The 24792-nt window shown below is 40.8% G+C and overlaps 2 protein-coding genes across 4 annotated transcripts; one reads left to right on the top strand and one right to left on the bottom strand.

The window, feature by feature from the left end:
* Window positions 1-4996: 4996 nt before the first annotated feature.
* Window positions 4997-8069, bottom strand: LOC147239709 (large ribosomal subunit protein eL19-like). 2 transcript variants are annotated; one of them, XM_086194859.1, is made up of 6 exons: window positions 7943-8069; window positions 6125-6231; window positions 5913-6035; window positions 5532-5652; window positions 5325-5435; window positions 4997-5187 (listed from the first exon to the last, which is right to left on the bottom strand). In XM_086194859.1, the coding sequence occupies exons 1-6, from the start codon at window positions 7945-7947 to the stop codon at window positions 5064-5066; spliced, it is 591 nt and encodes a 196-aa protein (XP_086050985.1). In that variant the 5' UTR covers window positions 7948-8069; the 3' UTR covers window positions 4997-5063. The 2 variants fall into 2 exon arrangements, with proteins under 2 accessions (XP_086050985.1, XP_086050986.1); XM_086194860.1 differs by lacking the exon at window positions 7943-8069 and adding an exon at window positions 6315-6398.
* A 1233-nt stretch (window positions 8070-9302) lies between these two features.
* gpam (glycerol-3-phosphate acyltransferase, mitochondrial) lies at window positions 9303-23896 on the top strand. 2 transcript variants are annotated; one of them, XM_086195685.1, is made up of 21 exons: window positions 9303-9503; window positions 12228-12364; window positions 12540-12659; window positions 12814-12887; window positions 13468-13581; window positions 13805-13954; window positions 14043-14142; window positions 14322-14458; window positions 14955-15054; window positions 16452-16664; window positions 16813-16926; window positions 17092-17177; window positions 17356-17468; window positions 18453-18523; window positions 18973-19240; window positions 19449-19600; window positions 20266-20343; window positions 20457-20591; window positions 20783-20972; window positions 21497-21555; window positions 21855-23896. In XM_086195685.1, exons 2-21 carry the CDS (start codon window positions 12281-12283, stop codon window positions 21969-21971), a joined length of 2475 nt encoding a protein of 824 aa, XP_086051811.1. In that variant the 5' UTR covers window positions 9303-9503; window positions 12228-12280; the 3' UTR covers window positions 21972-23896. The 2 variants fall into 2 exon arrangements, with proteins under 2 accessions (XP_086051811.1, XP_086051810.1); XM_086195684.1 differs by having other exon boundaries at window positions 9304-9503; window positions 20454-20591.
* Window positions 23897-24792: the final 896 nt, after the last annotated feature.

The following is a 24792-nucleotide window of genomic DNA, read 5'->3' as shown; positions in this document are numbered from 1 at the left end:
TTGAAATATCTGCACAACAAGAGAAAGTCCATAATGCCCACACAACTGTAACATGACATAGCTGTGAAGTGTGTAATCATTAAGGTGGCTTATTGGAAGGAATGGAATACTTATAAGAATGTTTGTATAATCTCTGTAAACTATAACAGCAACTGTAACAGCAACCCAGAATGGACAAATTAAAGAATCTTGTGGTTTTTTTACCTGTATAACATGCTTAAATTTTACATTTAGTAACTTACAGGGATATTTCAAACTCAGTGAAGTAGGGTTGCATGAGATAGAGGATGTGGATCCATCCATTTCTCCCGTTACCGTGGACAATCTGATATCGCTGGGTGACTTCAGATGGCCAAGAGTGGAAAAAGAAAGAAGCGTCGCTGGTCAGGAACTTTACTGACATTATTCAATCAAGACATGCAATCTGCAACTTTTTTTTTTTTTAATTGACATGATAAAATTACATTTAATACAGAAATAAAAGTGTAAACAAAAAGTGCTGGAGGAGACAGAAACTCCTCACACTCCGTCTCCAGCAGACTAGACAAATGAATTTATATCAAAACGTACTTGGAATTAAATACAGCAGTTGATCGAAAACACATCGCTGAACCAAATAATAGAAAGACTAACAAAGTAAAATGGGATGTTGCGTTGTAAAAAGGTGATTTGTTTAATGATTGGTGATTTGTCAGGAAGAATCATTATGTACAGAATAATTTAATCACTCGATGCCGCTACAGCACTTTAAATGATATCTTGGTCTATTTTATCTATTGATGCATTAAAATTGCAGCTGTTTGAACGAGTCCACTTCTTTTTAAATGTTGAATGAATGAAACGTTGCTTTTGATCATGATAGATTGTTATAAAGGCGAGTGATGCATGAAGGCTAATATTCTACATGTACGAGGTCTTACTTTATACTTTTGTGATATTTTCAAAATAACCTTAATTAACTAAATCCAACAAACAAAACAGAATAGGAACTGATTTTCAATTTTAAGTATCATGATGCACATTATGTTGTGTCATTGCTAAACTTCAGCTTCAGCTCTCATGCTCTCTAGTTCAGTATTCTTTCTGTTCTTGTGTTTGCTGTTCAAACAGTCATTGATTGTCGGCGTCGATGTGTGATGTTTACCCCCCCCCCCCCACCTCAAATGCAGCTCTCGCGGTGAAGAAGGATGCTCCAGGCTGATGCTTAGAGAGCCGTACCTCAGAGGGTATCAAAACAGATTGTCATATAAATTTAATTCATCTTGTTATTTTCAACCAAACACTGAACGCATTAAAATTCTCCCTCTTAATTACAAAGAGTGATAAAATGAATCATCATCTGATCGTGCGGCAGAAGACTGATTTATTTAGCATTTGAATTACTTATTGATGAATGAACCTTGCTGACTCATTTGTTATTAAAATGAAAGTATTTAGTTTGCTGCTGTATCTGGTACTGATCGGCGTTAACTGTTAGTAGCTCTAAATGTTGTTTTCATACCTCATTTATCAGTCTCCCAGGACTGGAATCCAGATGTTAAATGAGAAAGTCCTTGACAGGATAAGAGTGTTGTATTAACCCTTTTTAAAACAAAGTTATTTTCATGTTTTCTTTGAATGGAAAGTTAATGAAGCTGCTTTTGAGAAATTGCAAACACAGATGCACTTGTTGATGAGTTGCATCATCAGTTGTTGTTTTTTTCCCCCACAAACAGGAAATCAATATCATAATCCCAGTCCTTCCTGCTGCTCCTCGTTGGTACGCCGCGTCATATCATATTAGAGGTCAGTCGGTGCCACGTGACGACCGCTGACGTCTAACTGAACACCTGAGTACCCGGCGAGTACATGTCATCCTACACCAAGACTAACACAGCAGGAAAAGCATTAGACTAATGTTCTGTAAAGAACCATCAGGACATCAAACAAACAGGGAGCAGCTTGCGTTGTAACACAAAGGATGTCATGTTCATCTATACCTGACAAACAGTGATTAACTGATGTTTTAGAATGTGGAAACTTTCCACTTGAGAGGTAGAATATAAGCAGTTTCTACCCAGGTCAAAGCGATCATTTATTTAAAAAAATAAATGTAAATGCTTTAAATATTAGTCACGGCCTCATGAAGATGTTTTATCCCCTCCTGCATCACTTCTTTATGACTCCAGAGTGCAGAAAGAGACAGCCATGTATACTGCATTTAGCTAGCTGGAAGCTAGTGGGGAATAACAGCTACAGCAGTAAAATAACCCTCAAAAATGTCAGTTTAGAAACTCTCATGCGCATCAGTCCACATTTTCTCTGTCCAGCTGGCTGATTCAAGTGAAAAACGAATTTTATAGATGTTTTAACTGTTGTTGCTGTTTTTTGTTTCTTTGTCTGTTTTTTTGTTTGTTCGTGTTTTACTGTAGCGGGCATTAGCAGTCAGTAGCCATTAGCTTCAAGCTAAATGTATATGGCCTGCATTTAAATAGAACCTTCGTCCTTGTGAAATAGAGATGAAAATACTTTGAATATTTAGTCTTGTGTGTTTGATCCATAGGTTTAGGTGGGCTGTAGAACATTTTCAGATTTCAAAATGTGGGTGGGCTTAAGTCATCTTGAATATTACATCTTTGTCACACACTTTCTAGTTTGTTCCAGTAGAGTAAGCCTGAAGCCTGAATCACACTGTAAAAAGTAGCTTTTTTTTGTACAATTAAGTCATAAATGATAACACAACAATGAAAATGTCAGCAAATGTCAAGTGGGTCAATACTCTAGCAAGTACAGGGTAATTCTTTTGGATGTTCCATAATTGTTTTTACATTTAGAAATAATCTTCCATTAATTACTCTCAGCTCCTTATCTCGACTGTCATTAAAGGTCTCCTGAACTCTTGAGGACGCTCCATTTGTTTTGGCTGGGTTGAAGGCCAACTGTAATAAAGAGCGCTGCTTCGTTTCAGCTCATATTCCTCTCCTTATCTAATCCCATTAAGGCTCACGCTTCAGGAAATAGGAGTGCCTCCTGGTAATGAAGAAATAGATTAAATGAGCTACAAAATGGCCTCTGCTCAAAGCCTGTTTTCTCCTTCGCTAATGACATCTCAGTGAGAATCTGGAATTTATTTATCAAGATGGTTTCTTTTTATAAACACACGGCTGATCCACTTAGTAGCGATTACGTACATTTAAACTGCATTTTAGTAAAGCTCACCACGTAAGAGAAGCCTGTGTATAGAAGTAGCTGAATGTGCTGATAGCTTTCATTCCTGATCCTCAAGGCCTTTATCTTTTTTTTCTTTTTCTTTTTCTTTTTTTTTTTAAAAAGAGGCTTCTTCACTGGCAGGCTCTGAAGCTTAGGTGTCTGATTGCTTATGCATGATGCTGCATAATCCACAAACACCAGCTACCTCTTTTACTCAGCAGACTGTGGAAGACAACCGGAGGTTAAAGGCATATATGATTTGAATTGCTGAATATGATGTGTTTTGAATAAACCTGAGAAGAATCCCCTTAATTTTCTCTCTCTCTTTCTCGCCACCACAGACTCACAGAAGCAGCAGCAGCTTGGTTGTCCTGGTTAAAACCTCAGATGCAAACACTTCAGTCACACTTTCTTCAGGAAGCATGAAAGCAGGAATCCCTCAGTGCCTGAGCATTGAGTGAAAATGGCCTGAGCAGCGGCGGCGGCGGCAGGCCGGGTTTAAAGTAGGTAACTGTGGATGTAAGCGGGATGATATTTACACAAAGGTCTGACACAGCCTGTCTTCTCTAAAGGCGTGAGAGAGAGAGAGAGAGAGAGAGAGAGAGAGAGAGAGAGAGAGAAAAAACATTTTAGGGTCTTAATTTTTCATTAGTTTCATGATGTATTGGGGGAAAAAAATGACCTGCTATTAAAATTAAGTGGTTGTAAGTTTACTTACTGACCTGACAGGAAAACTGCACTAAAGACAGAGCCTTCCAGAACATTTAAGCAGTCAGTACCAACACAGTAATACTGTGAATATTATAACCGTGAAGAAGTGTGAGCGACGTGCTTTTGTTTTTAAATCATCACTATTTCAATGCCTCATTTTCACCAGCAAGGCTGCAGCCATCATATTTCATTGTACTTGTTGCAACAACGGACGAGATCTCATCTTTATTCCTGAATTCAAAATAACACCGTTTGCTCAAAAGTTTCTCACTCTTAAGTGACTGGAAATATTGGTGCAAATGCACCAGTGAGACACACACACACACAGGTGACCACTGCAGCGGAACAACAGCAGGTTTAAGGAATTCTTACTGAAAATTTGGTTTAAAAAAAAAAAACAATGAAAAAAAACTTTTGGATATTTCCTGTTTGTCATCACAACTGGACCAAGATAGAAACGCTGCTAAGTGTTCAGACACAGCGGTGAACGAAGACTTGTTTGTAATCGTACCACTAACACTTGGTCTTTCATACGTGAAAGGCTTGTTTTAATGGGTTGTACTAACCCATAAAGTTTTACAGAGTATATAAAGTGCAGGTCTAAAATAAAAGAACAGTAAGTTCTCTAAACTTGGCGTGACCTTTTGTATGAGTAGATGTGTTTAAAAGTGCTTCATGAAATATGGATCTTGACCCTGAGTGGCGAAACTGCTGCAATCACTTTTGCTTCTGGTAAAAAAAGAAACAAAACAAACTCAATCAAGAGTGTTGGAACTAAATACTAGTGAACAGTCCCAATTAACTGATTGAAAATGATTGTGAACTGATGGAGCCTCTTGAAAGGCTTAATTTGATGTTACCTCCCTCCCTGATAAAGGCCAGATATCTACAGCTGGTGGGGTTTGATGTTGGTTCTCTGCTGCCACCTGTTGGACTGATGTGCAATACGTCAATACGCTGGCCTGAACCCTCAAGAGTTTGACGTAGTAGTGAAATACAAATGCAGAAATATCCTGAGCAAAAATCCAGAATTTTCTTAGAAATTCCAAATCTGAAAAATTTCTTGATTACTAGACAACAAAAACAGCAAAACATCAACATTTAAACAATTTATTGACAAACAAAAGCTGAATTTAACAAATGTCAGTATTTTATTTGCTCCACTACTTTGTCGTTTCCTCTTCCTTAGACAAGTTCTTGATGATTTCTTCTTTCTTAGCCAGGAGACGCTCTTCTCTGCGTTTGCGGACTTCCTTTGTCTTGGCACGGCGAGCTTCAGCCTGGTCACTAGATGGGAAGTGAAGACACAGACGTGTAAATCAGACTAGATAAATTATCTGATTTGCTCATGGAAAAAAATCCAAACAGCATGTGCCTCATGTTTAAAACTACCTCTAATTGTAAAAATATTCATCTCAACTTACGCTAGAAGCTTCTTGCGAGCCTTGTCTGCCTTCAGTTTGTGGATGTGCTCCATCAGGATGCGTTTGTTCTTGAAGACGTTACCTTTTGCTCTGAGGTAGAGACTGTGGTACCTGGGGAGAAGAGAGACAAGCTCAGAAAGATGCCCTTTTCTCAAGTTGGAATTAAAAATAGCCTTTAACTGGGCTCACACTGAAATTCACACGTACATGTGCCTGTCGATTTTCTTGGCCTCCCTGTAGCGACGAAGGAGACGCCGCAGGATTCTCATGCGCCGCATCCATGACAGCTTCTCTGGCATACGAGCGTTGGCTGTGCCCTTTCTCTTACCTAAAGCAAACAAACAAGAATCAGTTAAATTCACCTCATGAACAACTACTACAGGATGTAACGATACTTCGGCACCTGAAACCACAAACGCACACTTGTCGATATGATGAGCAAAATGAATTATTTCAGGGAGCAAGAGGAAATGCATGGACAATGAGAACTGATCAATGAGAAGAAGATATATGACACAAATTAGAATTTAAAGTTGCAAGAAAACAAAAGGAGTTGTTTGGGGTTTTTTTTTTTTAGAAGCAACCCACCGTAACCCGTGTGACGCCCCTTGCGCCGTGCCAGTGTGTTCTTGCGGCAGCGAGCATGGGAATGAACAGTCACAGGTTTCCTGATGATCAATCCATCCTTCACCAGTTTCCGGATCTGTTGGCCTGTGGTACAAGTATAAGGCAAAATGTGACAATTAGGGATTGTACTGCCGGTGCCAGACTGTATAAATCTACTGTAAAAGAAAACTCACGGGAGTTCGCATTGGCTATCTCATTTGTCTCGTTAGGGTCCAGCCACACCTTCTTCTTGCCGCAGCGCAAGACGCTGGACGCCAAGCGCTTCTGGAGCCTGAGCATGCTGGATAAACAAGCAAAGATTATTAAGCGGGATTTGTCTATCAATTCTACTGGGCTACATATTGCACTAGGTAGCAACCACACCTGCTACGAAAAGCAAAGAATCTTTATTGGTTTCTTTAGCTCTGAGAATAAGCATTGAGTGCCACCAAACTTATTATATCCTTTCATCAATGGCTGCATGATTGACAGCTGCTCCATGCAGGATGATGTCACATGAAAGGGAAAAGGAGCAACATAATCTGTATGAATGTGTGTTAAGTTTAAAAGCAGATGTGTGTTTTGACTCAGGTAACAGCTAAAAATTTGTGAAGGCCTCTTTAGTTTCCACGCAGCAAATTGATCAGACCAATGAGAACAACGGATAAAACCCTTGTTATCTTATCAATTCCTGTCCCTAGAATGAAGTCCAGAGATAATCTCTGTTACCAGATTGTTTGCAGGCATATAAATTAAAAAGCTCCACTGGCGATAGATGGGTTGAGAGAGTGTATTTCAGACACAACAATCCACCTCCTTTGCTCTCTGCACTGTTAAACCTCTCCAATGAATTGGTCAATACATCTGTCTGTCCAAAAAGTCATAATCCTCCCTCCTCTACACCTGGTTTCTGCATTCACATCTTCACCGAGGTTAAACCAATTGGATTTGCTTTGATATTCACATTGAAATACTTGTGGTCTTGTTTAATTAGTTTATATGGGGCGGTGTGGGTCAGAGGTACAGTGGCCATCTAGAAAACGGAAGGGTCGCTGGTTCAATCCTCACCCTGGGTGGCCATGTCAAAGTATTTTTGAACAAGATATTGAACCCCTAGTTGCTCCTGATGAGTTGGGTGGCACCTTGCATGGCAGCCTTCACCATCAGTGTGTGTGTGTGTGTGAATGAGATGACATTGTAAAGTGCTTTGAGTGCCACTAAGGTTGAAAAGTGCTCCATAAACTGAGTCCATTTACCATTTATATAGTAAAGGATCTATCCAAACAGTGCTATGACTCATTCTACTGCTTATTACGTCATCCACGTCGTTGTTGATGGCCATTGTTATGCGAATACAAAAAAGTGTAAACTCAGAAAATTATTGGACTATTCTCACATAAAATGGGAGCATTTATTTCCACAATACTTGAATAAGACTATCAGCTATATTTCGCAAATTGTGAACGCATTTCACTATTTCATAAGTGGCCATCGACTTGTCAACAATAAATTAAAATACAAAAAGTACAGATTTATGTTAGCAAGAATTTGTCAGCTGCATGACAGTCGTTCTTGAAGTTTGATAGAAGACGGGAGACGATGGTGTAATATATTATTAATCCATTTGATCGAGAGTGACAGCCCTAAATCATATTGAATTCATGACTAGCTCAAATGTGGCACCAGGTAAGGGCTTCAGATAAAAGTCTCTTTTGCAATACTGTTTCTCATTTATGTAATTAGAGTCATTATAATTTTCAACTTGTCCAACTGGTATTGAGAAAACGCAGGACCTGTGGCGTTACGGCAACATGTTGTGACATGTTGAGTCTCCTCAGTGGATGCTAGCACAGCTGACACTGAGTCAATATAAACAACAAGTTTGAATCAAAGAAATAAACTGTCCGAATTAGGAATCTTGTTGATCGACTTAAATACCGAAGCTAATTAATCTATAAATCGTTTGCTTAACAGAAAAAAAAAGAATTTAAATGTCAAAAATACTAGCTTACCTCATGGCTGCCGCTAGCTTGATGTTGACAGGGGGTTTGGAGAGTTCGGGTCTCTACCATTCTAGCCATCGTCGTCGGTGTGCCTTGGACACTCTAAGGTAGTTCTACCAAACTGTGTCTCAAACTATGAGCACATGTATTTATATTTAGATTAAATAAACTAATGTTGTATGTCCTAGCACTAATATACACGTTTTCAAGTAAACTAACTGTATCAATTGATACCCTATTTTATCGTGCAGTGGTACGCTCCGCTAAGATATTTGATCATTTTCTGAACACTGGAGGGCGCACAAGAACCAAGAACCCCAGAGCAAACAATTTATGCAGGAATCCTGTGTACACTGACGGTGTATAGTTATTTTGACATAGAGATGCAACAGAAATTCTGTGTTCACTGGTTTATTGTAAAAAATAAAAATAAAAATCCAGTATAATAGACCTTAAACATAAAAGCGCTGGTAATAATATTAATACAATACAATACAATAAAAGAGGCATTGACAAGGGTGCTAACATACTTAGAGAAGGGGAGGATGCAAACAAAATGTGTACAAAAGTCAAATGATATCAGTGTAATCGAATTGGTACAAAATGTAGTATGACCTGTTAATCCCGTCTGGGTGTAGATCTAGAATTGCATTTACAGTGCCACTGATTTAATAGGTGACTGCTAAATTGGCACATGTCCAGTCTAAAGGGATGGTTGACTTAGCTGATCACAATAAGAGTGGGAGCCACAGTGTGGAGGAATCAATTCCAGGAAATAGACATTAAAACACACAAGGTAGAAAATAAATAACAAGCAGACTTTGATAATGGGGAAAATGACCTCAATAAGAAAACATCTTGCAAATGATTGTGATTGACGCCGTGACACTGATGCATCCCTAAAACATGCAGAAAAATTATCCATAAAAATAATTATTTATGATGAAGGTGAGATATTCGTGGGAGGCTGGAAAACAAAAGCATGGATACGTCAGTGCTGTGGAGACCACTGTATGCTTAGGGAGGACAGACCCATGGGAGGCAGTATTGCGAGGGGATTTGCAAATGTACCTTCAAATTCTTACAAGAAGAAGAAACGTTGCACTGCACATAGACGTAAATCTGTGGCACTGCAGGCGTCAATGGGAGCAACGAGAAACGGCTCATCAATATTAATAAGGACTGTGCTCTCCGATTGGATTGAGCTGAAGGTAAAAGAATTCACAGACAAATCAGGAAGTCGTCTCTTTGTGAATATTAATGAGCTACCCTTCCGAACGATCTAATGTAGCGCCAACCAACGTCAAACTAATACACTGCCCTCTTCCGGCTGTCAGCAGGACTGCGCGGCGTGCTGTCCTTTGTAGCCAAAACAACGCCGCTTCTGCCTCCGGACACACATCTCTGTGTGTCAGCGCAGCAGCGTCAAACCTTCCGCGGAGAACAGAGGGGGGCTTAGCCTGCCAAGACACACACGGGTTTTAAAACACCAGCGCCTGACTGCAATTTTGTCGACGAGTCCATTTTTATTTTTTGGTCAGCTATGAGTCAGCGTAACACAATACTGAAGGTAAGAGGTTATTTTTTGCGCACGCGAGCTGCTTTAGCTAGCTACATCACGATGAAATAAATGTTGCTAACGCCGCTCTTGTATTGTCATGGAAACAGTAAACGTACATTAGCGAACTCATCGTCGTGCAAAATCGTTTCCAGTGTATGATGGAGGTGCTCGTTTAGTTTTTTTTCTGTTTAAAAAAAAAAGGGATAGCGTAATATCGGTGTAACGTTACATTGACATTGAAGTTCCGGACGACCCTTGACAGCCCCAGTGTGGCTTTACACCTCCTGGCTGCATCAGATCAATTTCAATAACGTACCCTGCAACGTAGTTTAACGTATTTAGTATATCTAGAACCGCACTGTAACCGGTCTGTGTCGTGGCTCTGCAGCGTCTCGTGTGCCCCATGTGGCTCCCCACGGTGACAGAAACCACCGAGGACTTAACCCCAACCACCTAAACAGAATGAGCGCTATTTAACTGGGATCCTGTGACTGAAATTATTCGGAGAATTTACACCCTTCATATGAACAAAAACGGTGTGAAACTCTAGCCAAGCCAGACGAGAGGGAACCTGGTTTGAGCCATTGTTGTCTGTTCGGCTAGTTATCTGCACACCCCATCTGCCACACACAGACCTCGCCTGTTTGACCTGCTTGTTGCGGACAGCTTGCCTGGTGGTGTGAGACGGATTAAATAAATCAAATACTGTACTACTTGAATGGGGATGCTTTTATCCTGTGAAAGATGTCATGGGATTCTAATGTAGCCTTGTCTAAGTGATTTTATTTCCTACATGACAGCTCCGATCATACTTATTTTTTTGAATAATAAATATGAGAGGTGCTAAATAATGGAAGCGATGGGAGTGGAGGAGAAAGATCCTGCGAGTCGTTACAAAGAGAAATACTGTAAATAATGGCCTGAGTATCTCAAAATAATAAAAGAACTCCTCAAAATGATAATTTTATTTATCAAAATTATGACTTTGCATCTTGAAATACTCTTGTTTCTCAAAATATTCTTCAACTACCTCAAATTGATGACTTTGTATAATATGATTATGATAGATTCATCTCAGTATAATTCTTTTTTTATATTAAACTAATGACCATGAAAATTTTGACTTGGCATTGCAAAATAATTACTTTGAATCTCATTATAATTACTTAATCAAAATAATGACTTTATATCTCAAAATCATTTTTACTTTCTCAGAATAAGGATTTTTATTTCAAAACAATTACTTATTTTATCGAAAGAAAGACATAAGTATTTACTTTATCTCGATAATGACTTCATATCTCAAAGCGATGACTTTTTCTCAAAATGATGGATTTATATTTCAAAACAATCATTTGTCCCTCAAAATAATTATTTTGTACATCAAAATAATGACAGCTATTACTACATAGTAGGCAGTTGATTAATTTATTTGAAATCTTTTAATTAAGGCCACCCCAACATGTCACTTAATCCCCATAGCTTGCTATTCTTCCACTTCTTTGTTTTGCTTCCAACAGAGTCACCCCATCCAGGGGAGTACTTTCGGTCAATGACCCCTTGAAATCCCACTCTTCCCCCGACTAGCATCACAACACAACAGCAGAGTCTCACTAGCTCCACATTAGTAAGTCTGGAACAGTTTGTTAGAGGCTCCCATGTCTACCATTTACCTCAGATCAACTGAAAAGAAATTTGTTACATTACCGGCTGACGCACATGCAGGGTTCAGTATCTGAGCATTCATTCATACAATGGCTCACTAGCCTATTTCCAGACTAATGAGAGGCGCTGGCCAGGGTGTTTTCCATCAATTATCTTCTTACACTTTATGCCCTTTGTTCTAAAGGCTGTTGGTATTTTCTTGTTTGATTGCTAATAGTGAGTCAGCAGTTGCTGGGATATTTCATGACATTAGCTAAAAGCTTGTTCTGTCTTAATATTTTCTTCCAATCATCTCTTGTATCAAGGGTGGGAATACATGATATTTTCAAGGTGTCCAAGTCAGTGATATTAAGAGGAACTTGCTAACTTAAGTGTGAGAGATGTAAACTTAAGATTAATTTTAAAGGAAGCATGAAGGAGAGGCGGCAGATAAATAAATCCATATGAGACTTGCGTCACCCGGATGTTCCCATAGGTGTGTGTGTGTGTGTGTGTGTGTGTGTGTGTGTGTGTGTGTGTGTGTGTGTGTGTGTGTGTGTGTGTGTGTGTAATATTCTGGGTGTGTAATTCGCCATGTTTTTGTCATTAAAGGGCAGGGAGACCAGCCCTATAATTATGTCAAGATTGTTTGGTGATGAGCGAAACAATGGCACCTAACGTTTCCTGAGCCCAACTCATACTAGCATGGTGATGCATCACGTGGGAGGGGGGTGGGGCTCACATTCTTTTGTCTTTTCACGCCAAAGTTACTGTTCATGCTCATTATGTTCATGTGCACACTCCGAGTCAAAGTCAAACTTTATGCGGTCCATACTCATGACCCTAGCTTGACCTTTAAATAACAGCTGACTTAAAGTTCAGAGTTTTTAAAGACTAAAGATGTACCCTCAGGGGTGTGGCCAGAAATCCTGGGCCCCAATGAAACCCTGTAATATTTGGCCCCGTCAATTAACACCCCTTTACGACGATGATGCAATAATTTAAGCATCAATTATCCCTCCAACCAGTTGGTTATTTTTTGCTGTGGTGTGATAAACATAAACATTAGACATGCATGTGGCTCCTCAGCTTGCCAGCTAGTGGTGTGTGACCTCTGGGGAGAAGAAAGGACAAGAGACAATATGGAGTTGTCAGACGGCTTGTTGCTGCAGGTCAACAATGGAGAGCAGTGGTGTAACCGTTGGAAACACCCTAACGATGACTCGGTAAGCTACCCACACAAATTGAGGAGTTGATCCTTGTAATGCCATCACAGGTGTTAACAGATCATCAATGTTACATCTTGTCATAGCAGACTTCTTTTTTTTTTTTTTACTTATATCTTGTTATTTCTGTAGAGTAATCAATTTTTGTGCATCTGTATGTGCTTGTGTATGTCAGGACCGCAGCACGAGCCCCTCAGTCCTTCGCTGTGTTGCCAGCACGTGGAAGGAGGGGCTTCTGAATAGAAAGAGGCCCTTCGTTGGTCGCTGCTGTCACTCTTGTACACCACAGAGCTGGGTAATGTTACACTACAGCTAATTAGTTCTAACACAACTATATTCTCTGGACTCTTGTGAAGTCATTATAAGCCAGGGAATTTACTGAATGCTGTTACCGATGAAGTTACAGTGAATATTCTTGTGTTTGATAATCCATTTTATCTCGATTTTAGGAGAAGCTGTTCAACCCCAGTATTCCATCTCTGGGACTACGCAATGTCATCTACATTAATGAGACTCACACAAGGTACACAGAACAGAATCTGCCTCTTAACAGTTTCGTTTCCTTGCAAGAGGAACATGTTCAGTTTTTAAAGCTACATATGCTGGTTAGCTTTTAAATGTTGCCTCTACATCAGTTGATTCTTTCAGTTTAGTGTGCAATACGAGGAAGAGGTCTACTACCTCCTGTTGTCATGCAGTCAAATAAAGTATCAAGAGGTGCAGGCCTCCCTAACAACATCTGTGTAATGAATGGCTTTAGGTTTAAGGTAGCATTCTGCGAAACAGTGGTAAGGAGGACTAGTGAATAATTTAAAGCGTTTGTCAGGCAGATATCGGACACATGAGGCCAGCGACCGGACTTTGCAAGCCAATAAGCTGACTTTGAAGGCTGTTAGCCATCGTGTATTGAATGTAAGCATTAATCAAGATGGAACTCAAACTGTTTTTTAGATATTACTACAGTAGTCTGACCTTCTTCAACTTTTAATTGTTTTCTGTGTCTCGCTGTGAGGGAGAGGAAAAAAAGTTTGATCAAGACTTATTTGTTTACAGTTATCTAATCCATGCAAAAAATGCATATTTGTGTCTGTGCGCTCCTGCAGGCAGCGCGGCTGGTTGGCACGCAGGTTGAGCTACGTGCTGTTTGTCATGGAGAGGGATGTTCACAAGGACATGTTCACCAGGAACGTGGTGGACAACGTGCTCAATAACAGCAGGTAGGAATCCGTGTGACATGGATATTTTGCAGCAATGTCCTCTCCATTTTATTAGGTGTCAAAGCCCCTGTGCCAGTAAAAGAGTCAGAACAGGTGAAACAGCAAACAAGACCATCAGCAACAGCAACACAAACAGATCAAAACAAAGGGAAATGTTCTGTTTTAAAATGTTTTGAACAAATGTTTCAGGATATAAACGTGTATCCATTGGTGTCTTTTGCAGGGTGGAGGGTGCTATTGTGAAGGTAGCTACAGAGGTGGATGCTGCAGTGAGCCACCCTGGTCGGGAGCACAAATCTGTCAGTAAAGTGAAGCAGAAAGCCAGGTCCTTCCTCCAGGAGATGGTGGCCAACATTTCACCAGCCTTCATCAGGTACATACAGTAGAAATCTGCCCCTACTCTCTGTTAATGACTAACCCCAGTTTCCATTTGACTTATTCCTTGCTGCTCATTTTTCCAGGCTGACAGGGTGGGTTCTCCTGAGGCTCTTTAATGGTTTCTTCTGGAGTATCCAGATCCATAAGGGTCACCTGGAAATGGTGAAGAAAGCTGCTGCAGAGGTCAGTTGCACCAACACTACTGAAAACATGGACTATGCACTTACATAATGACCTGCAACCTAAAATGTGCCAGAGGAAGTTTTATCGCACAGCATCTGACAGTGTTCCACTGCTCATCTCTGAAGTCATTTGTTTAAAAGTGATTTGCATCGGTTTAAAAAAAAATATCCATCTTGCAGCAAAATGTGCCCATGGTGTTCCTCCCTGTTCACAAGTCCCACATCGACTATCTACTCATCACACTGATCCTGTTCTGTCACAACATCAAAGCGCCACACATTGCTGCTGGAAACAACCTGAGCATCCCCATCCTCAGGTAAACGGTCCACGAAGCCTCATGTCAAGTTTGATCTGGCAATAAGGTCTATTTTTTTTTTGTTCTCTTTAGAATACACAGATGACATTTTTTTATCAGAAGGAGGTGAATATCTTAGGAGGAGATCAGAGAGGAAGGAAAGCTGAACAGAGGAGTGTGACTAAAGCACTGATATCACATTGAGTGAATAATCATAAAAAGCCAGAAAGCTGAGCTCACAACAGGTTTTACACCTGTTATAACCTTGTTTTTAAAATTCATACATCAGAACTTAATCATCATCATCTGGTGTTTTCACTGCTGAAACATGTGACTACGGCTGAAAGCAGAAAACATCTCAAAAAGAATAAACTCACCGCATAGCACCAGTAAAAGCAGTTATATAATTTATAGTGTATTGACAAGCCAAGAAATGTTTGTCAGGTATTGACAGCTGTGGATGATGTCCTGCTGCTGCTGTGCAGAAGCCACTTAGTGACTCTTTCTTTGTTTTTAGCACCCTGATACGTAAACTAGGAGGATTCTTCATACGGCGGAAAATGGAGGAGACAGGGGATGGGAAGAAAGACATTTTGTACAGATCGCTCTTACATGCGGTGAGTCTTAAAGAAATCTGTCTAACATGTCATTATGTAACTGCCAGTTGTGTTTTTCAGCTCTCCTGACTCCTGAATGATAGAAAGGGAAAGTTTAACCCCCCCCCCCCCCTTTTCAGTTTGAACTTTAAGGGCTTCTGTATGACCCACTTTGAGACCCTGTAGTATCTTTTAACAAGTCGTGTGACACCACCTCTCCTGTCCTGTAACAATCAGATGCTGATCTACTAAGATGCTGAATTTCATCACTTTTCTGCCCTATCGTGCCAGGTTAAGTAGGCGTCTGACTTGTACAGTAGCCTCTGTCTGACCTATATCCATTATCAGCAATGTAAAAATGTAGTGAATTGACATGTAAGAACTGTGTTGCAAGTGTCATCAGTACAACAGGTTGATTTATAGCTCAACATTTCCTCTTTTAAGTAAATTGCCACCAAAACCCGATGTGCATCTCAAGAAAGGCTTTGAGAAATTCGAGAATCCGATTAAAACCGAGCCTTTTGTTCAGCTCTAGAATTTGGAGAATGTGGATTAATCTTCAGTCATTGTAAAAGCTTAAAGTGGAACTAATGTGAATGACTAGAGAGATCATGAACGGTTTGAGGTTTTTTTCCACTAAAGGTACATTCTGCAGAAAGACTAAGATTTATACCATAGCACCATTTGATTCAGAAGTACAGCGAATGTTTATTTTTGGAATTTATGGAAGGGACTAAAGAGTACTGTATATCATGCTGCCAGGATAAGGGTTTATTGTGCCACTAAGATAAGTGTTATCATCTGAAGACAGAAGCAGTTGCACATAATGGCCTACATTTCATGCCATTGTACGGCCTATATTTTACCACACGTCTCACCAAACGGATTGCACCCTTTTATCACCCTGGCTGTGAAAAGTGGATGCGGTAGACTTAAATAAGGCTTTGCATGTGTGGCTCACAGTAAGAAAAAAAAAAGTAATTAGCCACTGGCACAAGTCCAAACGATAAAACAAAGCCAAGTGCTGCTTTAACTCTGGCCGGTCACATGTGAGTTGAACGTGGATGTCAGGCCTCTTCACTGCCTACTATACATGCAGGAGCTTAGGGTCTATTTCAGGACAAAGCATCTCTTCTCCAAAGTCATCAAATAGCAAAAGGCAGCTGTGTTCATGCTGCACTTGGAAGGATACAGTTACACAACATGGCTGCCTTGGCACGTGCCCAGTAATGTGAAGGGGGGGGGGGGGTGTCAAACACCTGTCATATCTGACTTGCAGACACAGCAGGTACAACTTTACAGCATGATATGGGGGGGTTGTATCGAAGAAAGTGTCAAACTTTTAAAAACTTTGATCCACGTCTATCTCACTCTTCTCAGATGTCACTTGAACATCTGTTTCATCCATCTTTCTCCAGTATACAGAGGAGTTGTTGCGGCAGCAACAATTTTTGGAAGTGTACCTGGAGGGTACACGCTCCCGCAGCGGTAAACCGTCTCCAGTGCGTGCAGGAATGCTGTCCATCGTAGTAGACGCACTGTGCACTGGTTCCATACCAGATGTACTGGTGGTGCCAATAGGCATCTCATATGACCGCATTATTGAGGGCAACTACAATAGCGAGCAGCTGGTAAGGACTGAGACAATGTCTGTTGCTCATCAGTAACCAAACATTCAAATCACTGAATTGGGGGGGGGGTGTGGCTCTGACAAATTAATAGTGTAAAGTAGACAAGGAGTTTTAGATTGTAACGTTCTGGACTCTACAATCCCAACAGGGCAAGCCCAAGAAGAATGAGAGCTTGTGGGGAATAGCATGTGGAGTGTTCAGGATGCTGAGGAAGAACTACGGCTGTGTCCGTGTTGACTTCAACCAGCCCTTTTCTCTAAAGGTGATTAATTAAACATAATAGTTACTGTGGCAAACTAAGAGCTGTTATTACTGTCATGTAGTTTCTTTTTAAAATACCTTTGTTGTACTTTTTAGAAGAATTTGCAGCAAACATCCAGTTGTTGCATGGACTGTTTGTGATGATCCTCTCCTCTGTTGTATTTAGGAGTACCTGGACAACCAGAGAAGCCGTCATATACCACAACCAGTGTCCCTTGAACACACCTTGATGCCCACAATTATTTCTGCACAGTAAGTCACTTCCAGCTCTTAACAGTTCCAGCTGTAATGCATCTTGCTGCTGCTGCCTCACAGCAGGATCTGTTGTTTGACATTGAATCGCGTGAAATTGTCCACACTACATCAAGCTGTCATAACAAAAAAACCCTCTCACACTGAGGGGAAACGGTCATATTATCTGTTCTCTCAGGCCTGACGCTCAGCTGTTCGACGGGCAGGAGGAGGGGCAGCTAAACAGAGAGCTGCCTGATGACATCTTTCGGCGGCAACTTATTAACAACCTCGCCAAGCACATCCTCTTCAGTAAGAATCGGACAGCTATGCAGTAGTCACAATCACTAATCTCTTGCTATAAGCTACCAATCCTCTAACTACATCCGCTTTGTTGAGGCTGTAGTTCAACCCACACAACAGAGGTTATGAGTCATCATCAGAAACCCGTCTCTCAAGAAATGTTGTCACTACCACGCCGCTTTCTGCTCTCAGTGGGTTGATAGTATTGAGGCTAATTCATTGAGAAAAATTCAGATCACGTGGCTGCTGCTTTTATAGGGCACTCTTTTGTCTTTCCCAAACACAATGGTACTCCTTTTCATCCCGTGTCAAAGGTGCACCTGCGTTGCCAGAGCAAAGACAGGACTCATGGAGCACTATCCATCATTCTGCCTCCAATAATTGAAATCCAACACAGCACAGCATCAGTCCATCCGCTTCACATCACTCAGGGCTTTTTGCCCCAGGGTAGCACGACAGAAACCGGTTCTCCCCAGCTCATTCAGCTGCATGCACCTAACCTAGTCCAGTTTTGTTTTTTGTTGTTTTTTTTTTTTTTAAACCCTCAGCCAATCAGGAAGGCTTCAGCTGCATGGCATGTTGTTTTCAGCCAATAGGACGAAGGGGAGGATAGTGAAGCCAAAGAGGGCTGGAATGCAGTACCAGCGTGGGTGTTCTCTTGTGTTTTACACCCCTAAAAATGGAACAATGCTTAAGATGACCAGTAATAACCCTAACCTAATAAAGACATATGCACATACACTCTTATGTTTATTTCAATATGTCCCAAGAATATCAAGAAACCCAATTAATAATACTGTATTATACATATGATTTTGAATCTTTTGCCAAAAATGACTGTACACCGTCTTTTTTCAACACAAATGTCATTTAAGATATTATTTCCCCGGACTTACATTTTTTTCTATTCCAATAATGTTGAGATGTTTTAATGTTGGTGCCTTTTTTATTGCCTGTTTTTTCAACATATCCTCTTTGTCTCTTCCCTCACAGCTGCTAATAAGTCCTCAGCAATCATGTCTACCCACATTGTTGCCTGTCTGCTGCTGTACAGACACAGACAGGTATGTCTCTCTCAAATCCTCTCTACTGATGCTCTCCTCACACTTAACTGCACCCTCTATTCCCTTCCTCCTTCCTCATACCATCCCCAAGATCTCATCTCTTCTTTTTTCCCCCTCCTAATCTGCCTCATCATGCTTTGTACCCGACACCAAGGTGATTCAAATGTCATATTCCTCTGCATGATAGCGGCTCTATGCCAGAGATCATGTTTTTCCCTCATCAGCATTCAACACTTCTTTACAGTAATGCTATGTGCCTGCCCCCTGCAGGTAGAATGATGCAAGTGTCTTAACAGTGAAACGTATCCACTGCATCGTCTGTCAGGAATTATCCAGTGACAAACATTACACATAATGCCGGTGATTGTTTTGAATTGTATTGATTTTTTTCCCCTTCTTTTATAAGACAAAATGAATTTGAGTTTTTTTCCCCTCCACTCTGCTCCAAGGGTGTGGCGCTGTCCAAGCTGGTGGAGGACTTCTTCAACATGAAGGAGGAGATCCTGTCACGAGACTTTGACCTGGGCTTTTCGGGGAATTCGGAAGATGTGGTTATGCGTGCTCTCCACCTTCTCGAAAACTGTATCAATGTAACCAGCAGCGCAAATCGCAACGGAGAGTTCACCATCGCCCCCTGCCAAACTGTACCAGCACTTTTTGAACTCAACTTCTACAGCAATGGCCTTTTCCATGTCTTCATTTCTGATGCAATCATTGGTATGTTGAGCCTGGACTGTGGTCACGCTGGGCTATCACTTACCATTCTGTGACAAATATGCCTTTAAGATTAGGCTCTTGTGGCTATTACTTTCCGAGTGGTTGTGTCGGTGGAGAGCCAGTTGATCATTTTCTTCAGGACGACACATGCACAGTATGAGATGATGCAGGTTTTCACCACTAAATTCTTGACATCATTCGTGTCCAGCCTGCAGCATCCTGTCTCTGCAGCGAGAACTGGTTGTGGAGTCTGAACAGCTACCCGGGGGCTTCAATGGCTTCCCTCTCAGCCAGGAGAGACTCATCCGCAAAGCTGCCAGCCTCTCTCACTTCCTTGTAAACGAGGTGGCTGTGGCACCAGTGAGTACCGACTCTTGTTGCTGTATCTTCTCTTTTACAAAGGGCAACTTTGTTTCAGATCATTTTTGCATTGCATATTCCCAAGATTTTGTGTGTCAGTAGTTTCAGAATAATGACAGTGATGGCGATGTTGATAATAATTTAAAAACTATTAGATAGAAAATTAAGATGTTGGCTTTACGTGATAATTTTTCTCCTGGATGACAATCGTGTCTTTCCCAAATTCTGATCTCCCAGGGGGAGCATCCTCAGACCCTGGTTGGGGCTAAATCAGAATTTGTGAAGCAAATGTGTAGACTCAAGCACAAAATATACAAATATGATAAATATTCATTCCTCAGGATCTTCAAACTAGAATTGTTTTTTATTGATTGATTTAGTTATTTTAATGCAAACACCTCGCTGCAAACAACTGATTGATATTAATTGTAGACTTAATTAATATTACACTCTATCAGTTGGAAGATCTTAACCCTGATGCAGCATTTCAGCGGCTCCTAGAATTTGTTTGTGCCTCTAGAAACTCTGCGCTAGATAGATGTTAGTGATTCCTACCACTGTAGCAAGCCTGGTTCCATGTATTTCAACTGATATTTGCCTTCAAATCTCAGATTTCATCACTGTGTTTCCCTGTTTCTCATCATCACCTTCTCTCCGTCTTGCAGCCCTGTCAGACGATCTACCAGGTTTTCCACGATGCAGTGACCCGGCTGATCCAGTACGGCATTCTCTACGTAGCAGAGGTCCGTTTACAGGCGAAAGCTTTACAGCTAATGTACAAGATGGACTGTAACTACAATGAATTCCTTTTGCTCTGATGAGATAAAGTGTAAAGTGTGTGTCTGTGTGTCAGGAGGACCAGGAGGAACTGAGCCCCAGCCCCACTGATGAACCTTGGCCCAAAAAATTCCCAGAGCCCCTCTCCTGGAGAAGCGATGAAGAGGATGAGGACAGTGACTTTGGAGAGGAGCAGAGAGACCGCTACCTAAAGGTCTGCTGTCGGCGTTCGCATCTAAAGGAGATGCTCAGTGTTTTCTCATTAAAGCCAATGTAACTCCAAAGAACATTAAACAAGTTCATCAAGTTGAATTCACTGATTATAACACAGCCACTAGCCTTCTCTCTGAACAACAAGCCCCCAATGGTAAAAACTCAGTCCAGCTGCTATGGTCTATCCTCCAGGTGAGCCTCTCAGCTGAACACCAGGAGTTCTTCATCTTCCTACAGCGACTGCTCAGCCCCGTGCTGGAGGCCTACAGTGGAGCTGCCATCTTCATCCACAGTCTGAGTCAGCCCATGGCAGAGTCCGACTACACCCAGAAGCTCTTCAGATATCTGCTCACCCGTACAGAGAGGGGAGTGGCTGCTTATGGTAACAGCCGTATTTTCCTACGTACAGTATACTCTTGTTAACGCATCACCCAGGCGTCGTTCAAACCATGAGTGTAGTGCTTAAGTTTTACTTCAAATTCCATTTATTTTGCAAGTTAAGAGTGATGCTTTGTTGGTCAGAAAGACAGCGAGTAAACAACCCTTTTAAAATGATGGTTTTCTGACTGAAATTTTGAATGAGCATACGATTTAACTCTGTTTGTGCATCAGTGTCCCATCGCTTTATTCCAGTGTTGAGTTGTGCTGCGTCTAATAGCAAACATAGTTGTACCCAAATGAAAACAGAGCACTAGCTTGTTTAGAGTGTAACAAAATGGACACGCATGACACTTAAAATATGGACTTTGGATACTAAGTCAACAAAGATTCTTAGTTTCAGGTGATATGCCACTGAAAAAGTAGATGTGAATACTCAGTTTCTGCTACAGTGTCCCTCATAATCCTTCCTCCTTACCAAGTGCTATTTTACAGAAATGTCTTGTTAATTCTCTTCTCGTCCTTCAGGTGAAAGTGCAACTCATTACCTGGTGAAGAACACAGTGAGGACTTTCAAGGAGCTGGGGGTGAGATGCTTGTTTTAGATTTGAACCCAACAGCTCTGCCATGAACTCTACCTTTGACAAAGACATTCAATTTAGATCGGGTCTGTCCGAGAGGCACCCGCTCAAGGAGTTAAGACAGATTGAATTATACTGCCACCCTGTGTACATACAGGAGACAGTTAATATTTTTAGACATTAAGTCATTAAAAAATGGTTCCTGTTCATATTAGAATTCAAGGCAGAGCTGTTGGATTAGGTGGCTTTTACCTAACAAAACCTGGACTTTGTACTGGAGTTAATATGTTTGTGGATGTCTGTAGGTCCTGAAGGAAAGAAGAGAGGAGCGGGTGACGACTCTGGAGCTGAGCAGCACCTTTCTACCTCAGGCGAACCGGAACAAGCTCCTGCAGTACATTTTAGGTTTCACCCTACTGTGACATAGACACTTCAGCCCAGCTCCAACCCCAGGCTCCCTCCAATAAAGGGCTTCTACTGGTTACTTCAACAAAAACAATCCCAGGTGCTACTCTGTGGAAAGCTTTACCAGGAAGTGCCTTCATGTGAAAGCCCCTAACTGTTAAAACAGAAGAGACTTGATGCCAGTCTTCCCCCTTTTTTTCTTTATTTTTTTTCTTTTTTTTTTTTGGTTGTAGTCTGCGACACCCATCTTAGAACTGTGCAGCTGATCAAACAGGTTATTGAAGCGGTACCTCAAAGAAGCACCCTTTGTGAACCTTCCCAGTGAGGTCATAAGGTTTTAATGATCCCAGTTTTTTACAGTCAGAAAATATAAAAGAAGCAGGTTGATACATGAGCATCATTTTTACAGCAATCAAACAAAGTAAGCTGCCTTTTGCATATTTAAACAACCAAGCAAATTATGCATAGAAATAATGGTTAGATATAACCCGCAGCAAAGGCATTTTCCCTCCTCCTCATCATACAGTAGGAACCTTTAAAGACAGACAAGTTTAGAAATGTTTCTGTACATAAGTCATAAGAACAATGTAATGTTTTTTTGGTGCATCTTTAATGTGCGAACTCTGCTGTCTTCAGATTAAAATAGTAGCAATATCAGTTAGAAATATACAGTAACATCCATCACGCGCAAAATAACCCATCTCACTAATCCTGCATACGAGCAGTTTACGTACACAGCTTCTGAAATATCAACACATCAGTAGCAGAAATATCTACTTGGCAAACACAGAATGTTCCGTTGAAAGTCTGACGTTCTAGAGCACAGACGTCTACGGTGAGGTGCATTCAAGCCACTTCCATCCAAGTGCATTCTCTCTCACTTTTTGTTACAGTTTTTGATAAGGAATTAGTTGAATTTTTGTACCTTTGTTTTTTTTTTCAATCATTGTTACTGAACACGGAATTAAAAAAAAAAAAAAAACAGCCATCACATCACTTAAGTTTAAAAAAAACAACAACAACAGAAGTCGAGGAGCTCTTTTTCTTCCAGGGAAGTAAAGACTTTGGGATTACCACTGTTTTAGGTCTGTATGTGAACGCACCACGCCTGACCGGTTCCAGTGGTCGGCGTTTGTTAGAGGGAGTGTGCAGTGAGGTTGGGGGGGGGGCTGTGTAATCTATTCTGTGAAAGGTCTCTGAAAGTTTGCTCTTTTTTGAGAAGAAGCTAGCATCTCTGGGTGGACCGTCACATGACGTTGTGGAGGAAAAAGAGGATTCGGGTTTGCTTTTATACAAACTCTTGTAAAGGTTCGGCAAAGATTGTGAAAAGATGTTTACTTCATGTCTGTCTGTTTTTTGTTTTTTTTCTCCCGGTGAAAGCAATTACCACTACTGTCTTAGTCTTACAGAAGTGTTGGACACCAGTGTGGAAAACAGGGATTGACAGATTTGAACTAAAAAAAGAAAAGAAAGAAACGATGACACGTGACGAAAGTAGAACCTCCCAGCATAGCACCTGTACGCTGGTCAGCAGTTCTCGTGTTGTTCTCATCGTGAATAGGTTTTTGCATTGTACATGAACATAAATGTCAGTTTGTGAGAGTATGAGGCTGAGATGCGTTCGAGTGTCGGCAAGGGAAGTTGATTAATCGCTGCCTGATAATGTGAAGACAGTGTGAATGTTAGAAATGTACAGTCTGGATCTGTGGTACATCGCTGCTTGGTATCAATCATGTGAATTCTTTTTTTTTTTAATTATCAGCTTCTTTTTTTTCGTATTTAAATCTCATAAACCTGCATATTTTGATGCAGTTTTCCGAATTTGTGAATGGGGAAAAAAAAAAAAAATACCCAACCAACACATAAATGGAGTTTTGGGTTGACGAACGACGGCTACGGCACGTGGAAGAACAGACGAGGATGTCGATAACGGGATCTGTGTGTACAAAATTAAATGACAACTTCACAACACGCGTGTAGTGAAACTCAATTGGAGGCACTTCTGAGCCTGTAATCTGTAAAGCCCCCCCACCACCATCACCCTACTGTACTGCTGCATGTTTCCTGTTGTCGCCTTCAAACCATCGACACTTTACTGTAAACTAACCTGATATTTGTGTTTTACAGTCGAGTGTGTGATTCATGTTGAAGAGAAAGTTCTTGGAGGAGATGACGTCGTCGTTACTTTTGAATGTACCTCATCTGTAAACCCCCCCCTTAAAAAAGTAAATGTGACGTGGTAGAATACTCACTGGAGGCGGTGCAGGTAGTTTTATGAGCTGCTGATCTGATGGCACTACTACCACCGTGTGACGTAGGAGGAATAGAAAGGCCTGTATCTGGGGAGCAGGTGCCTTCTTCATGCACTCTAGTGTTCTTCGGTTGTGTCTTTTTATTCTATTTTTGTGCATGTTAACAAATATTATTCCGTGTGGGAATCTAAAAGAACATTATAGATTGTAACTTTGACAAAATAATAATACACGAGAGCAGAGAACCTGTGGTTACCATAGGAAGAATCACCAGCTGCAGAAAATGTCTTTTTTTTGGGGGGGGGGGGTCTTGCTTTCTCAAAGCAAAGCACAGTTGGAAGTATTTGAACTGGAAATGTTAGAATTGTTTTTAAATAAATTAATCCTAGATTAACAGTTGGATCTTGTGCGGCTAATTTTTTTTTTTCAAATGCATCCCATTGTAGAATATGATAACATACGTAGGGGAAGTAAATGACTAACATTTATACTTAGTAAGTTTTTATTTTAATAATCACAACGATTTATGTGAGTGACGTAACGTACTATATCTGTTAACCGTTAGAAAACGTAGAAGTTTATGAAC

Source organism: Aulostomus chinensis, chromosome 23 (assembly GCF_037954235.1).
Source record: "Aulostomus chinensis isolate RoL2024-O1b breed Wild chromosome 23, RoL_Achi_v1.0, whole genome shotgun sequence".
NCBI classification, from domain to species: domain Eukaryota; kingdom Metazoa; phylum Chordata; class Actinopteri; order Syngnathiformes; family Aulostomidae; genus Aulostomus; species Aulostomus chinensis.
The sequence above is the reverse complement of the archived record's forward strand: the minus strand, read 5'-3'. Positions and strand labels throughout refer to the sequence as shown.

Bases quoted from the DNA above. Each gene is read 5' to 3' on its own strand.
- LOC147239709 (XM_086194859.1), bottom strand. The intron at 6,036-6,124 runs GTGAGTTTTCTT...CTTGTACCACAG, and splicing joins GATAGCCAATGCGAACTCCC to GCCAACAGATCCGGAAACTG. The intron at 5,436-5,531 runs GTACGTGTGAAT...TCTTCTCCCCAG, and splicing joins AAGAAAATCGACAGGCACAT to GTACCACAGTCTCTACCTCA.
- gpam (XM_086195684.1), top strand. From the start codon at position 12,281: ATGGAGTTGTCAGACGGCTTGTTGCTGCAGGTCAACAATGGAGAGCAG. The intron at 12,365-12,539 runs GTAAGCTACCCA...TGTGTATGTCAG, and splicing joins AACACCCTAACGATGACTCG to GACCGCAGCACGAGCCCCTC. The intron at 17,178-17,355 runs GTAAGTCACTTC...CTGTTCTCTCAG, and splicing joins CCCACAATTATTTCTGCACA to GCCTGACGCTCAGCTGTTCG.